General features: G+C 47.2%; 1 protein-coding gene across 1 annotated transcript; it reads left to right on the forward strand.

The window, feature by feature from the left end:
* The first annotated feature begins 1,032 nt into the window (after nt 1-1,032).
* On the forward strand, nt 1,033-13,141 carry prss56 (serine protease 56). Its single transcript, XM_076294549.1, has 15 exons — nt 1,033-4,002; nt 5,457-5,615; nt 5,897-6,154; nt 6,739-6,928; nt 7,260-7,368; nt 7,591-7,747; nt 8,122-8,264; nt 8,549-8,708; nt 8,863-9,051; nt 9,457-9,621; nt 10,220-10,404; nt 10,750-11,227; nt 11,426-11,488; nt 11,617-11,723; nt 12,033-13,141. The coding sequence occupies exons 1-15, from the start codon at nt 3,903-3,905 to the stop codon at nt 12,204-12,206; spliced, it is 2,637 nt and encodes an 878-aa protein (XP_076150664.1). The 5' UTR covers nt 1,033-3,902; the 3' UTR covers nt 12,207-13,141.
* The last annotated feature ends 2,277 nt before the right edge of the window (nt 13,142-15,418 follow it).

Genomic DNA, 15,418 nt, shown 5'->3' on the forward strand with positions numbered 1-15,418 from the left:
CCACCCCCACTCCTCTCCCCACCCTGACACGTATGTTGGCAATGTGAATTCCTCCGTCAGCACGGTGGGGGCCTGATGGAGGTGGAGCGGGCGGCGTCCTTTGAAAGTGTCCCCATGCTGCTGGGAGACCTCTTCATCACTCAGCCGCTTAGTTGGCTTGAGGATGACTCCAATTTGCGTCTTCTGAAGGGCCATCAGTATTCATAGGCTGATTTTGTGTGTGTGTGTGTGTGTTGGGGATACTCTAGACAGTGATCATCAGTCACGTCCATCACGGCTTGTCCTTGCCATGTTTGTTGGAGTGATATAGGAACACTAGGAAACAGAAGGTCCTAATAATGACTAAGAATAACCATGCTTCACTCATTCATCTGCACCTCCTACACCACCTCAAAAGAAACTGTCTTTTTGGTGCTTCCACCTCTACATCTGCTCTGCTTTCAGAAGCACAGTGGCAGTTTGGTTGGAGTTGAGTCAAGGATAGAGAGGTGACTTCACACCTTGATACGTTATGCTGCAGATGCACCAGAACAATTAGTGAGCCTTACTTTAGCTCAGCTCAGCTGTGGTTTGGTTTGTGTTGGACCTCAGATAGAAGTAAAAGCTTCTGCCGGTTGAAATGTTAAAGGAGAATTCCGGTGTGATATTGACCTAAAGTGTGTTGAAACATGATACCGAGTGTGAACGTATGTCTCATAGCTCACCTCGGCTTGTCCCCTGCACTCAGAAATCTGGCGCTAGTTAGCCAATGCTACCAACACAGTGTTTCGTTGTGGTGCCTCGGGCATCGGCCTAGCCATGCAAATAAATCACTGTTTTACACCATTTACAAGGCTCAAAGTAGCTCCATACTTCATTGGTAGACTTCCGAGGGCCTTGACATTTAAAACGAGACATGGAGAACTTTGAAAAAGCACTGGTAGTTTATTTACAAGACGTATTATACAGACAGTACCTTAAGGAATTTTACCGTTCGACGCCATCTTGAATTTAGTCACGATAAGTCGAGCGACGAGTACGAACAAACAGGTATGATAAGGGATCAGATTCCAAAAATAATTCAGTGGAAATGCATGGATTCAGTTGCTTCCAGTAGCAGCAACTGGAATCCATGCATTTTTACGGAATTATAGATATCTGGAGTTCATTGATGTAAACTTTTTTTCATGTGTTGGTATGTAATAGCTTGATTATACCCATGATTAGGTCCTGAATTCATGCACCAATCTTACACCCTAAAACTTTTCCAGTGTTATGTTAAACGTTTTGTCTGGGAACAAGACAATGCATTGAAATTCACTCGGGCAGATCCGTCTAGACACTCAACAATTTTATAAATCACCAAAAAATCCAGGAACCAATCGCAACCACTTATCTAGTCTCCCTCGTCTACCTCTTTCCTCTCCACTTCCCTCTCTCTCCTCCTCTTCCTCCTCTTCTATCACTTCTCCTACCATACCTGACTAGTACTTAATATGTAGGCACTCCTATCCTCTAGTACTAGTTTTGACAGATGCAGTGGCAACTCCTTTATAGTTACCAAATTGATAGCCAAGGAGCCAGAAGTGAGCACACATGGATGGCTATAAAAGCTGTGCTTTCATTATACAACTAAACACGACAAAATACATTTATAACCCTTGAGCCAGCTCCTTACTATGTGATCTCAATGGCGATGCAGCGTTTGTTTGAACCTCCAACAGCATGGCGTATCTGGTTACCTCCCAAAAACGTCCACAAATACCCTTATGTTTCTGTGAAAGAACGGTCTCCTCACTTTGGATAAAAGTGTCTGCCAAATGAAAAATGTAAACAGTTATTTGGTATAGGGCAGGCTGTATACAACAACAACTGAGCACTGCTTTTCTACATCCCCATTGGCTACGCTTGAGGTGTCCATTTTAAAAGACATGGACATGTATTTTCAATACATGATAAAAAATTAAAAATTAATTTCTTTGAAATGGAATAAGCAGCTACATTTAAAACCATTGTTTACTGCAAAAGAAGTGTTTTGCAGTACTTGTCTGTTTAGTGTTTAATATACCAACATAAGTTTAATTTCACCCCTGGTTACACCCCATGAAATCGCAAATGAACTACTTTTTTCTTTCCTTTCCAGCCATCCGAAAGAATACTTTGTCAGGGTTAATCCAAAGCTGTATTTATTAGACTTGACTTTTTGCATGTTTACAGATGATGAAAATTAAGTCTTAACAAAACCAGTTATGAAATGAAAGTTAAAGTTTGCTGTGACCGTCCCCATGTTTGTCTGAGTCGTTGATGCACATACGGCCCAGTGGAGATCAGATGTTCTCAAGAACTAGGGCATCTGCACCGAGACTTAATTAGAACAATGACAACAATACTAAACGCTGCAGAAAAACACAGAGGCATCACTAATTGAACAGGCCGAGTGTCAAGGATCATGGACGAGGCCTTCAGCTGTGTGTAGCACCCCTCAGATGGTTCTGTCTCAGGGTTATAGGGGTTCAGAAAACATCTAGTGCTAGTCTAGACCTGCAGCTTGGTGCATTATTTAGAAGGATGAAGCACGGCTCTCTAACAAGTCCTTCAGGGACCTTGAACACTAAAGTGAATGACTTCAATGCAAAATGAATGTTCTTGATCATTCCAAGAAATTTCAGCCGTAAACAGCTTCCTCGAAATATCATTCCAGAACAGTATCTTCATTCGGCAAATAGGACGTTTTGTTATTGTTATTATTATTATTATTATTATTATGTTATGTTTTTTCCCTGAGACACGCTGCTGGAGTTCCTTAGTGTAATACATTTGCCCAGCCAAAAGTGAGATGAGCTGAGAAAGAGATATGAATAAACAATATTTTAATGGAGGGGATGAAAGCGTGAAAGGGATCAATGGGGGCGGCGAGGCTGTGATCGCTGAGGCTGGCTTTGAAGTGGCGATGCTCTGAGGGACAGGGAATACAATGCCCCCTTTCAGCTCGCCACTGAACGGCAGACGCTCTGTATCACTCTCCCTCCCTCCCTCCCCCTCTCTCTCCCTCCCTCTCTCTCTCACTCTCACTTCATGCATTCTCTCTCACACACATAAACATACACACAGTTTTGCACTTTTTTTAGTTTTGCACTTCTCAGCTCACTTTCTGCTTGTTTCTGACAAGCAATGCCGTAACAGACTGCATGTGTCAATATCTGTAATTAGTATAGTGTGGTTAGAAGTATCTTCTCCACAACTTCTCTCTCCCACTCACTCTCTCTGCAACATTAATGAATTCAAACAACCCACCCCTCCTCCGTTTACCTCCCAGCCCCCTCCTCTCTCTCTCTCTCGCTCTCTCTGTCTCGCTGTTATTCCCCTCCCTTCACAAAACCAAACCTCTTTTTCATTTCCAGCCTTGGCAAGTGCCACTCCATTTGCTCTCCCTGTCTTAATGAATTCAGCTGTTTGTGTATTGGCCGCGGGAGCATCCCTCCTCCTGAGACCTCCCACTGCCCCCACCCCTCTAGGCCTGGCCTCCCCTCCCTTGTTGGGACGTTCTCTATATATACCCAATGCCGCTCAACACACCTATTGTTCCTCTAAGTAAACTTGTAGGCAGATGCTCTGTTTGGTAGTGTGGCAGGCTAAGTTGAGGTAACTGAGGAAGTGGGAGATAGATATTCACCCGGTCAGCCACACATAACGACAGCCCCTTCCAGGCAGACGTCTAGGAGCCTTGTGGAGAAGCTACCCTGCCGTTGGCCTTTCTCTCTCTCCATCTCTTTCTCTCTAGAGATCTGGTCAGACACGCGGAGGCTGTACACTCCTCTGTGTCTTGTCTGTGCTGTGTTTTCTGAGCCCCTCAGGCTTGTGTTTGCGCTGCGTTGCTGCGACTGCATCCTTGTCCGTTTCCGTGAGGTGGTCGTGGATGCGGGATGCTGCTGCTTCTGGGGCTGCTGCTGATGCTGCTGGACCGCAGCTGTGCCGCGCCGGCCGCCAGAGAGGTCTACAGGATGCCACAGAGCGCACTCAAAGGTAAGACTCCGTGGACACTGCTGCCCATGGGCTGCACACAGAATGCTGTGGTTCATGCAGGGGGTCAGGAGCATAGGTGGAGCTGGAGGATCTTGGGTAGAGGCTGGAGGGTTGGGCTGGAGGGTCTTGGCTAGAGGCTGATTCTAGAGTTGGCCCCTGGAACTGTACTGGACCCTGGCTCAATTGCAGCGTAGGCAGCATGCAACTGCTGTGCATGAGTCTGGAGATTTGCTGGTGTCAAGGCTATGTCCATCTCCATAACCAAACCAACCTCTAGAAGGCCAGTGGATTGACTCTGGTTTATCACTGCATTTATGCCAGCTTGAATTTTAGATCTTTGTAATGGGCTAATATTCCTCCATATCCATGCAGTTACAGTCTATGGTATTTGCATGTGTATCTGGTTATCTTGCAGCCTACCATAGATTAAAAGGGACATGTGCATCTGGAGAGACATTTAGTAGGAAGTGACAAGTCTTGTACCAAGACAGAGTGAGTGATGGCAATGCATTCATCTTTAAAATAAAGGCCTGTCTTGTTGCTCACAAGGTCATACTATTGGTTATGTTATTTGAAGTTAATCAACAGGTGTTTTCCCATGCAACAAGTATAAAGAATGCTGCCATCTCAACCTGAAGTTATCATTGCATTCTGCTCAGTTGGGCCAGAGTTCTCGGATTATGTTATGTTAAGATCTGCAATTACAAACCCTCTGTGATGCAAAACTGAATTGTGAACTCAGCAGGCGTTTGGCAAATCAACAATGAGACTGAACAGGCATGCACACCAAACGAGAGTGCTCATGGTGGACGATGACGCAAAAGGGCGCTCAGCTACGATTCTTGCTTAGGTCAGTAATAATGTGGCGCTGCCGTGAGGAGAGCGAGGGACATTCCTCTGGACCGTAGCGGTGTCGCAGGGGGGGGTGTCACAGGGCCGAGCGGAGCTGATGCTCTTCCGCTGGCTGCAGTTCGCCGGGGCTGTGGCCTGGCCCTCTCTAATTAAGCCTCAATCAGCTTTGTAGTCGTTAGGGGTTCGGAGCGGCTCAGCCTGTGGCGTGGGGTTGGGGGGGAGGGGGGGGGGGGGGGGGGCTGCCGGCGTGTTTGAAGCGAGCCGCTGGCGTCCTCACCAGCGCTCTGAGCGTGAGCTCGATCTCCGCTGCGGCGGCAAATTAAAACAAAATACACTCAAAGAGCAGGGTGAACAACACACACACACACACACAGGCACACAGCGAGACAGGACTTTCCCACACTCACTGGTTGTTATGCCATCTACTCTAATGTTGTCTCTATTATGTACTCTAATGTTGACCCATTGTTCAGAAGCAATATTTTGAGTTAGACTATTAGCTGTTGCAAATAGGGAAAAAGGTAACGTTTAGTCTAAAAAAAAATTTCTCTCTGTTGCTCTCTCTCTCTCTCTACATGTCCTTGTCTCTGGCCGTGTGGTAGCTCTGTCAGACCGCGGCACGGTGGTGCTGGAGGCAGCTCTGACGAGTGCTCTGTCTGCGCTGGAGAGGGCCATGTCAGAGCGTAGTCGGGCTGAAGCTGGTTGCCGTGGCTGCGTACCCTGCCTCTTTCAGGACTGCGGACAGCGCTCAGGCCCTTGCTGTAAGAGCACCTACAGACCCATGCATTCAACACAGCAGCACAAACTGCCATACTGTATCTGCATGCATGCACTGTATGGCTTCACATGTAAAGAATCACTGTAGGAAGCAAACCATGACTATGACACATTTGCATGCATCCTTCTATGCCCAGAAGTAGTCCTATAATAGTCTGCATTGTAAGGCTAAAAAGGTATTTGAGCATACAGGAGTGTAAATCTGATCATCTTCCTGCACTAGCTGCTATGCCCTCTGACATCACGTCCTGTCTGGTCCCTGCAGCTTCCTCCGAGTCGGAGACGGCGGCGGAGCCCAGCTGCGAGCTGGTGGCACGGGCACAGAAGCTGACCAGCGAGTCCGAGCGCAGCTGGGCACTGAGCCAGGCCTGCGGCTACTACCGGCGGCGGTGCCCGCCCTCCGAGCTGGGCAAGGAGAGCTGCGTGCGCATCATGGGCGAGAGCTGCAGTGCCCGTGTGCTCCAGTGCAGCCTGCTCAGCACCATGCAGAACCTGGAGCCCGCCACCCAGACCAGGACCCAGGGTGAGGGGACACACCGTGCGCAGGGTCACACACATACTGTACAAAGTCACAGAGTGAGTGAGAGAGAGAGAGAGACAGAGAGAGAGAGAGAGAAAGAGAGAGAGAGAGAGAGAGAGAGAGAGAGAGAGAGAGAGACTGAGAGAAGCATTCAAATAAATCAATCGGTCACATGGCTGCGCAGTAGCCTCAGCCTTCAACTGATACACATGTTGTGTACAGTAATAGTCAAAAAATGTCAGTGAAGGCTGAAGTGCTACTTTGGGGAGTAATTTGTTGATTCTGTTTGAACAGCAGTGGGTTCGGACTAGTGCTGAATGATGTTCCACCATCACACCACATAGAGGCTGTTTTTACAGTCCTTGGTTTTGTCATGATTTTGGTTTTGATTTGATGTCAGATAAAATGAACATCTGCATTCCACTTAAATCACCAGCTTTACTGTCCAGTCTCTGCACCAGTCATTTGTCAGTGTTTCTGACATCTCTCTCTCTCTCTCTCTCTCTCTTTCCCTCCCTCCCTCCACATCCCCCCCTCCCCTCTTTCTCTCGCTCGCTCTCTCTCCTCTCCTTCTCCATCCTCTGTAGCGGTGTGTGGGCAGCGCGTTTCCGTTGTCCAGAACCTGACGCAGCCGCGCTCCCGGATCGTGGGCGGCTCCCCGGCCTCCCCTGGCAGCTGGCCCTGGTTGGTCAACCTGCAGCTGGATGGAGCCCTCATGTGTGGGGGGGTGCTGGTCGACAGCTCCTGGGTGGTGACCGCTGCCCACTGCTTTGCTGGGTAAGAGCTCTCCTGCAAGGGACTAAAACAGCTCAAATAAGTGGCTAAAATAAGGCAATGGGTTGGTTGTGGTCAGAAGTGAAGTCAAATGTTCTCATTTAAATAAACTGTAGTCATGCTTTGTTAGGATTTTGAGTTCTTCATGATGCGTAAGCTGGTGTGGGTTTAAACTCTGGGCTTAATATGGTGTGATATACTGTAGATAAATGCATTGAAACCGGATTAAATGCTTTGCTAATAAAGTATTTGTATTGGTATGAAGCTTCAGATGAATTCAGATTACTGTGCTGGATCACTGTGTAGCACTGATGTCATAACTTATGATCTCTAGGAGTCGCAGTGAACGCTACTGGACGGCTGTGGTGGGCGAGTTTGACATCACAAAGTCCGACCCGGAAGAACAAGTGATGAAGGTCAATCGCATCATCACTCACCCAAAGGTATTCATTTGCACACCCTGTTTACCTTGTTAATTCAAAACAACAGAATCATGGCACTTACGGTAGCTCCAATGTAGTATTTTGCCATTTTTACAATGAAGTTGTGTTTATGTTTTCTTGACTGTTTAAAGATCTCGTGTTTGACACTTACAGTAACTCTTATGTAGTGTTTTACAATGAAGTGATATTTGACTGATTGTTTGATTGATGTGCTGTCTGCAGTTCAACCCAAAGACATTTAATAACGACATTGCTCTGGTGGAGCTGAGCTCGCCGGTGCTGCTGTCTGAGAGGCTGACGCCCGTCTGCCTGCCCTCCGACATGGAGCCGCCGGTGGGCACGCCCTGCCTGGTGGCCGGCTGGGGATCCCTCTTCGAAGGTAGGCAGAGCAGGGAGGACAGTTGAGGCAACACATCTTCCATGACTTTGGAATGTCGAGTATATCAATAGGACGTTTGACGCCATAGCGGTGATCATCAATTTAGTTTAGTGACCAGATGACCAAGTCAAGTCAACTTTATTTATATAGCACATTTCATACACAGGGGTCCTTGAAAGTGCTTTACATAAACAAAAGCAAACAGGAATAGAACGGGACAAATTACCATTTTTTAATGAGGAGTAAGTCTAGAACGGGAAAATGACCATTTCTAATTTTCTCCTCCTCCCCCTCTGTTCTTTCCTCTCTCTTATTCTGCCTTCTCTTGTTGTCTTTCTCTCTTCCTTTCTCTATCTCTCCATCTCTGTGTGCAGATGGTCCCTCTGCTGATATAGTGATGGAGGCGAAGGTGCCTCTGCTTCCCCAGAGCACCTGTAAGACGTCGCTGGGGAAGGAGCTGGTCACCAACACCATGTTCTGTGCCGGCTACCTCTCTGGAGGCATCGACTCTTGCCAGGTGGGCAATGACCTAAAGATCTAATAGCTGTAATGATTACATTCACATAATGTCTCTTGTCAAGACCTAATGTTTACAATAATAATCTAATGATCACATCTGATGAGTCACATCACTCCAGACATTTTTGTAATCTTTAATTAATGCAGGTAGAATGATTGATGAGTCAATGATTTGATATGGTTAATATTAATTGCAAATGCAGTATAAATAATGTATTCTAAAGATGTTTTTCTATAAACGTCTTGATGACAATAAGGTAATGTGCCCTTTTTTTGGTACAGGGAGACTCTGGGGGTCCCCTGATCTACCAGGACCGGATGTCGGGGCGGTTCCAGCTCTATGGGATCACCTCGTGGGGGGATGGCTGTGGGGAGAAGGGCAAGCCGGGGGTCTACACCCGAGTCACCGCCTTCTCTGACTGGATCCTTGCTGAGATACAGAGTGAGTGTTCAGAGTCGACGGCCGAGCCGTCTGACACTGCAGTGTGCTTCATGTCTCCTCACTGTGGAGGAGATTCTTAATGATAGCAGTATGTATGTGCAGCGAGTGAACTCCGTATCCTTATGCGTGCGCGTGTGTGTGCGTGCTATTTCAGAGTCGTTCGGTAGCAGGGAGCCCACGTGCCCCGAGCTGCTGAAGACGTCGGAATTGGCGGAGGAGCAGCCGAGCCCAGAGCTGCCCTCGGTGTGCCGCTACTACGCCCTCTCCTGCCCGCCCGGCCTCAGCCCACACGCCTGCAGCCAGCTGGCGCACGACAAGTGCCTGAGCCGCTTCAAAAAGTGCCGTGAGTGTCCACTCCACTGAGCTCTAGTTTCCTGTGTCTGTTCATCGTTTACAATTTGGGTGCCTATTATTCACATTCCTAAGCACAAACGGTCCCCATCCAGAACTCAGTAACATTGTAACCTGTGTTACACACTATTGAATTCTGCATTGGATATTCAACAGAAATACAGAGCCTGGACAAAACGATAAATTCACACAAATCTGAGTCAACTCCTAATTTGGATTTTTTTATGTATATATATATATATATATATATAATATCTTATTATATCACACAAGTTCAGACCTGTTTACCTGACACAGTTGTGTTTGTTCTTTCCCCTGTCCTCACTCCCTCTCTTCTTCCTCTTCCTCTCCCTCTCTCTCTCCCTCTCTCTCTCTCTCTCTCTCTCTCACCACACAGAGCTCAAGTCATTCCTGCAGACGCTGCTGGACTTGTTGCAGCGGGCAGAGGACTACATCCGGGATAAGGTGGACCTGACCTTCTTCACCCAGACACTGCCTCAGCTGGTGGAGCACATCTACAGCTCCACTCTGACCATCCGCCACCGCCGCCAGGCCCCAGCAGGTACGGCTGCTCACGCGCAGACACACACGCACGCACGCACGCATGCGCACACACACACGTGCACATGCACACACATACGAATACACAGACACACACACACACACACACACACACACACACACACACACACACGCACATGCACATTCACACACATGCACACACACATACACATGCATACACACACACACAAACCCACGCACATTATTAAATGGACACATTATAAGTCCATGTAATAATAACTGGAGTAGGATAAGATAAGATAATCTAAAGGCAAAGCACTAGCTAATAGCTATGCTGCTGATTGACTGCTGACTCACCTTGTGTTGCCTTTGCATGGTGAAAAGCTGTGAACTATATTACGTAAGCTATATTCTACTGCTAGCGTGATATTAGGATGCAGGACATCAATATGTAAACAAAGCAGTTCATGATTCACACTGCTCTTTCTCAACGGTATCACATTTTTTACTGTCAGCCTGTTTGCTGTTACCTTAAGGCAAAATGTTGATGGTTCTACTCTGCATACAGTTACACTCTGTCACTCAGTTGCTTGAGCTGGTAGTGTTTTGTTTAAAAGGGGTATTTCTTTTTCCAAAAGAACAGATAGTTGGCACGGTTTCCCCGGCTGACCCAGGACTTCATGCCCCGCCACTCTTTGAGACAGTCGGCCCCCTAGTGGAAGACTGGGCTAACTACCTCAGTACCATCGCTGATGATCTGGAGCCAATGGCTGAGGCGCATGCAACCAGGAGACTGCAGAGGGAGGAGGGTCTCTTCTCACAGGTGAGAGAAGCGGTTAGAGAACCGTCCATTTCACCTCATTTCTCCACAGAACAGAAACAGAACACTCCTATTAATACCTTTTCTGATTAAGACACCATCATAACACCCTTTTGCACATGACTAAAGCTTGTAATGAACACCTAATGTGATGCACACAAAGTGTTATGTCTGAGGAAACAGTTTTCTTGTGATCGATTTGAGACAGCATCCATATTCTCCACTCCTTCCTCATAATGCACTATACTAACACACAGTAGTGTTTAGTGCACTGTCAAAGAGTACTGTTGCTATTCAGTTGGGTCAAAGGACACAGGTTAAATCTGTTTCTATGGTGATCATTTTCAGACGGAAGAGCCTGCTCTCCACTCGCTGGACGGGGAGTACCGTGCCATGATCTCACTCCTGCGCTCCAAACTGGACTCCCGGGTCATTCCCACCATCCCCAAGCTGGACAGACGCTTCTTCGAGGACGACACCGGCAGACGCCCGCCGCTGACCTCTCAAGAAGAGACCTCCACCTCCTCCACACCTGCCGCTAAGCAGCCCCCTCCAACCCCACCCATCACAGGGATCATGGAGCAGCTAGCAGGAGGCCTGCCATCCTTTCCAACCCCAAGCTCACCAATGGTGGCCTCCTCCGTGCCCAGAGAGGCCGAGTCTGCCAGCCCAGAGCAGGAGCATGTGGAGGCCCAGGAGAACAGTGGAGGCTCAGCACTGCCCTCTTCTGGCCTGATGCCATCACAGCCCAGAGCAGGACAGGAAGGATTGAGTTTGGACTTGACGCGGAGTGCCTTCACCCAGCCCCCTGACTCTCCAACAACAGGTGAGAACGCTTTAGGAGACTTGGTGTGATTGACCATGTTTAGAAACAATAATGAACTGAGACAGAACTGGTTGTTTGTGACACCTCACAAATTCAGGCCATGTCACCTTTGGATCAGTCTTATACATATTGACTGGATAATGCTTGAATCACAAAGTTTGTCATTTGAAATACTGATGCCATCCAAATCTTTTTCAGAGAGTAACCACAGAAGAAGAAGAGGTCTACACAAGAGACAAACACCAGGGACAAATGATAAAGGTATCACTTCATGCTTTTTACACACAACAGTGATACAGTGGTAACCTTGACTTGTCCTTGATACCCTGTATCCAGGTGATGAACTGTAATTGATGACGGGGTATCTGTTCTGTTGTGTGTGTTGGCAGCGTGCCCTGGGGTAGCTGAAACAGTCCAGCACGTCACGGTCACCAAGGAGACGTATGGCTGGGTGCTGAGCATCCCTTCCAAGAATCTCAACATGAATTTCCAGGAGGTGAGGACTGTAGCACATGGCACAGCTATTCATTTGGATGAGTCACATCTATACCTTTAGATGAGTCACATTTATACCTTTTGATGAGTCACAGCTATACATTTGGATGAATCACATCTATACAGTTGGATGAGTCACATCTATAAATTTGGATGAGTCACATCTATTGGATGCGTTAGGTGCCTGTCACAGAGAAAGACCTACAAATAACAGATACTACAGTTAACAGACAGTTGCCACAGTATTCAGATTGTACCACACAGGTTCAGTCAGCAGTATTCTAAGCCTTGTCAATGTGGGGTATTTCAGGTGCTGGTTGACCTCACCTCCAAGAATGAGAGGGGACTGTACGAGGCTCGGGTCAGAGCCACAGTGGGTGGACGACCTTTGACCTTTTACAGTCTGGTGGGGCTAGAGAACGAGTCATTCTACCGCAGCATGCCACGGATCATCGCACTGGCCCTCGACGCTCTCAAAACGTAGAGACACAAGAGATTACCTCGAGAGTTGAAATGCATTCTGTGCTTTTGGGTCTGTGTGTGTGTTTGGGGTGCATGAGAACTTGCTGATTCAGCACATGGTGAGATATGAAATATCTTGATTTGACACACACACAAACAAACAAACACACACACACACACACACACACACACACACACACACACACACACACACACACTAATTTAAAGAACCAGCTTCCTCTGTGGGGAAGCTGTTTTTAACTAGCCTTCCACAGTGAGACGACAGTCTTGGACACTCTTTGCAGCATTGCACAGACTTGCGTTGCACTGCTTGTTCTGATGGATGAATGGGTTATTTAATGGTTTGAGAGTGTACATTTCTTCATTCCCTGGTTGACGGGTAAAGCTCGGCTTGGCTTTCCAGTGCCTTTCCTGTGACCATGTGTGCCTGATGACCCGCGCTTCAATGGGAAGCTGGGGAGAGACTGCGCCAGATCAGGGGTGCATTGGGCTCAGAATCAGCGGCTCTCATGGACACATCCTGGTTATTTCTGGCACGTCGGTCACTGCAGAGGCCAGTTGGTGGTGCCGGGCCGAGGGAGGCTCCGCTGCCCTGTTCACACGCACAGCATCTGGCCCGTGTGTCCGAAACGGATCGAGATCACAGCCAGGTCAGGGTCATTCTACAGAGCTGCTCAAGAGGTCTCCGGTCTTCTTCTGCACTCATGGACTGTCATGAAGTGTGGTTGTCGGGGCAGATGTGCTGAATGTATGGGGACGCTGTGTCAGACTTGCTGAGTGTGTGAGGTGTGGGTCACTAGGCTGTGGCCCAGTGACATCATACCTTTCTTGGCTTGATTAAATTATTCAGAATGCCTGTTTTTGCAAAGGTTGAACCTCTGTGAACCATGTGCATTATCCATTTGTTGTGAAGTTTCAAATATATTTATTTGTATAGAGATAAATTCTTTGTATTTTTGTAAAAAAATAAAAATGAAATTCAATAAAATGTCATTATTCTATTTAAAAGTCTGGATCTGTTTGATCTCATTGCCTAGACTAGTCTGCACTGATGTTTTTTTCAGTGATTATGACTTTTTTTCAGTTTTTGTCCAAATCCAAATCTTCTCGTCTGAAAGTCCAAATCTTCTCGTCATGATTTCTAATCCTGGACCTGCTTCACATTCTAGCATAACAGCAGCTGTCGTCTGCGACGGAAGAGCTTCAGTCATTGGCCCTCTTCTCCCCTCCACTGTCTTTGCAGTCACTCATCGACGAGACTCTGGCACTGTTGGAAGAATGACAACACTGTCTGTTTACCCAACTGGCCCGCCAGTGTCTTGCGCGGGAGGAACTAACAAAACCATTGCAATGCATAACAATGAAGGTGTGAAGTGCTGTTTCTCCTTTTACGCGAGAGGAAGTAATCTGTGGTACAAATATGAATATGAAGAGTTCTGATGCAAAATTTAGCAGGTTTTGAAGCAAAATTATTTGATTAAAGGAGAATTCCGGTGTGATATTGACCTAAAGTGTGTTGAAACATGATACCGAGTGTGAACGTATGTCTCATAGCCCATCTCGGCTTGTCCCCTGCACTCCAAAATCTGGCGCTAGTTAGCTGATGCTACCAACAGCTTTTTCAATGGTGGTGTTTCGGCATCGGGCTAGCCATGCAAATAAATCACTGTTTTACACCGTTTACGAGGCTCAATGTATCTCCACACTTCATTGGTAGACTACCGAAGGCCCTGAAATTTAAAACGAGACATTGAGAACTTTGAAAAAGCACTGGTAGTTTACTTACAAGACAATTTATACAGACAGTATCTTCACGAAGTTTAGCGTTTGCAGCCATCTTGAATTTAGTCACGATAAGTCGAGCGACGAGTAAGAATGAACAGGTATGATAAGGGATCAGATTCCAAAAATAATTCCGTGGAAATGCATGGATTCCAGTTGCTGCTACTGGAAGAAACTGGAATCCATGCATTTCCACTGAATTATTTTTGGAATCTGATCCCTTATCATACCTGTTCATTCTTACTCGTCGCTCGACTTATCGCGACTAAATTCAAGATGGCTGCAAACGCTAAACTTCGTGAAGATACTGTCTGTATAAATCGTCTTGTAAGTAAACTACCAGTGCTTTTTCAAAGTTCTCAATGTCTTGTTTTAAATGTCAGGGCCCTCGGAAGTCTACCAATGAAGTGTGGAGATACATTGAACCTCGTAAATGGTGTAAAACAGTGATTTATTTGCATGGCTATGCCGATGCCCACCATTGAAAAAGCTGTTGGTAGCATCGGCTAACTAGCGGCAGATTTTGGAGTGCAGGGGACAAGCCGAGATGGGCTATGAGACATACGTTCACACTCGGTATCATGTTTCAACACACTTTAGGTCAATATCACACCGGAATTCTCCTTTAACGTATTATACTGTATGTGTGGAGAGCATTCACTCACCATCGTTATCTAATTTTCTGACGGAGGTGGCGTGTAGAGGCTATTGCATCTGCACTCTTCATGGTTGTCAATACAGGGAGAGTATGGGGGCCAGACTAGTATGAACAGTTATACAGTATAACACTGTCACAACAGTGCTATTATGCCAAATGTCACACAAGTACCAGATGAGTAAATCAGTACTCATACACATCCACTACTAACGCATAAAAACTTTGTATTTTCTGTATTTGTTGTATTGATTCACACACATTCAACCCTGCCCATGGACACACAGGGCTCACACAGCTTCACAGACAGACATGGGTCAACTGACACTTACAGTAACGCAAAGCATTGACACAATGTAAAAGCAGTCGGCAAATTATCACATTTTCCATTTGTACTTAGCGCATAGCTGTGCATTCCTCCCCGTATCTCCTCCCGGCCCTCCCCCAGCATGCGCCGTAGCGAGGGCCGAGTGCAGGCCAGGCCTGATGGCCGGCGGGCCGTTATAGATAGAACGAGAGCCAGATGGACGGCAGACAGCTGCTGCTGGGCTTCTCTCCACAGGTCGACCCCCTCTGGCACTATCTGCAGGGGCCCGGGGCCAGACGTGCACTGCCCTGCGTGGAGATCATGTAACCTGAAGCCCTCCGCTGACGGTACACTCAGGGGGGGGCAGTGTGTGGGCGGTCAGAGCGGGAAGTGGGCACAAGAATGCAGGCCCAAAAGTCCCTGAAGAGGATGCTGCTCCTCCTCCTGCTGCTGCTGCTGCTGCTGTGCC

The sequence above is a fragment of the Alosa pseudoharengus genome, unplaced genomic scaffold, assembly GCF_046254945.1.
Source record: "Alosa pseudoharengus isolate Yale_2024_CS ecotype anadromous, Long Island Sound unplaced genomic scaffold, YU_APseudo_1.1 YU_APseudo_1.1_scf_2, whole genome shotgun sequence".
In the NCBI taxonomy this organism is placed as follows: domain Eukaryota; kingdom Metazoa; phylum Chordata; class Actinopteri; order Clupeiformes; family Clupeidae; genus Alosa; species Alosa pseudoharengus.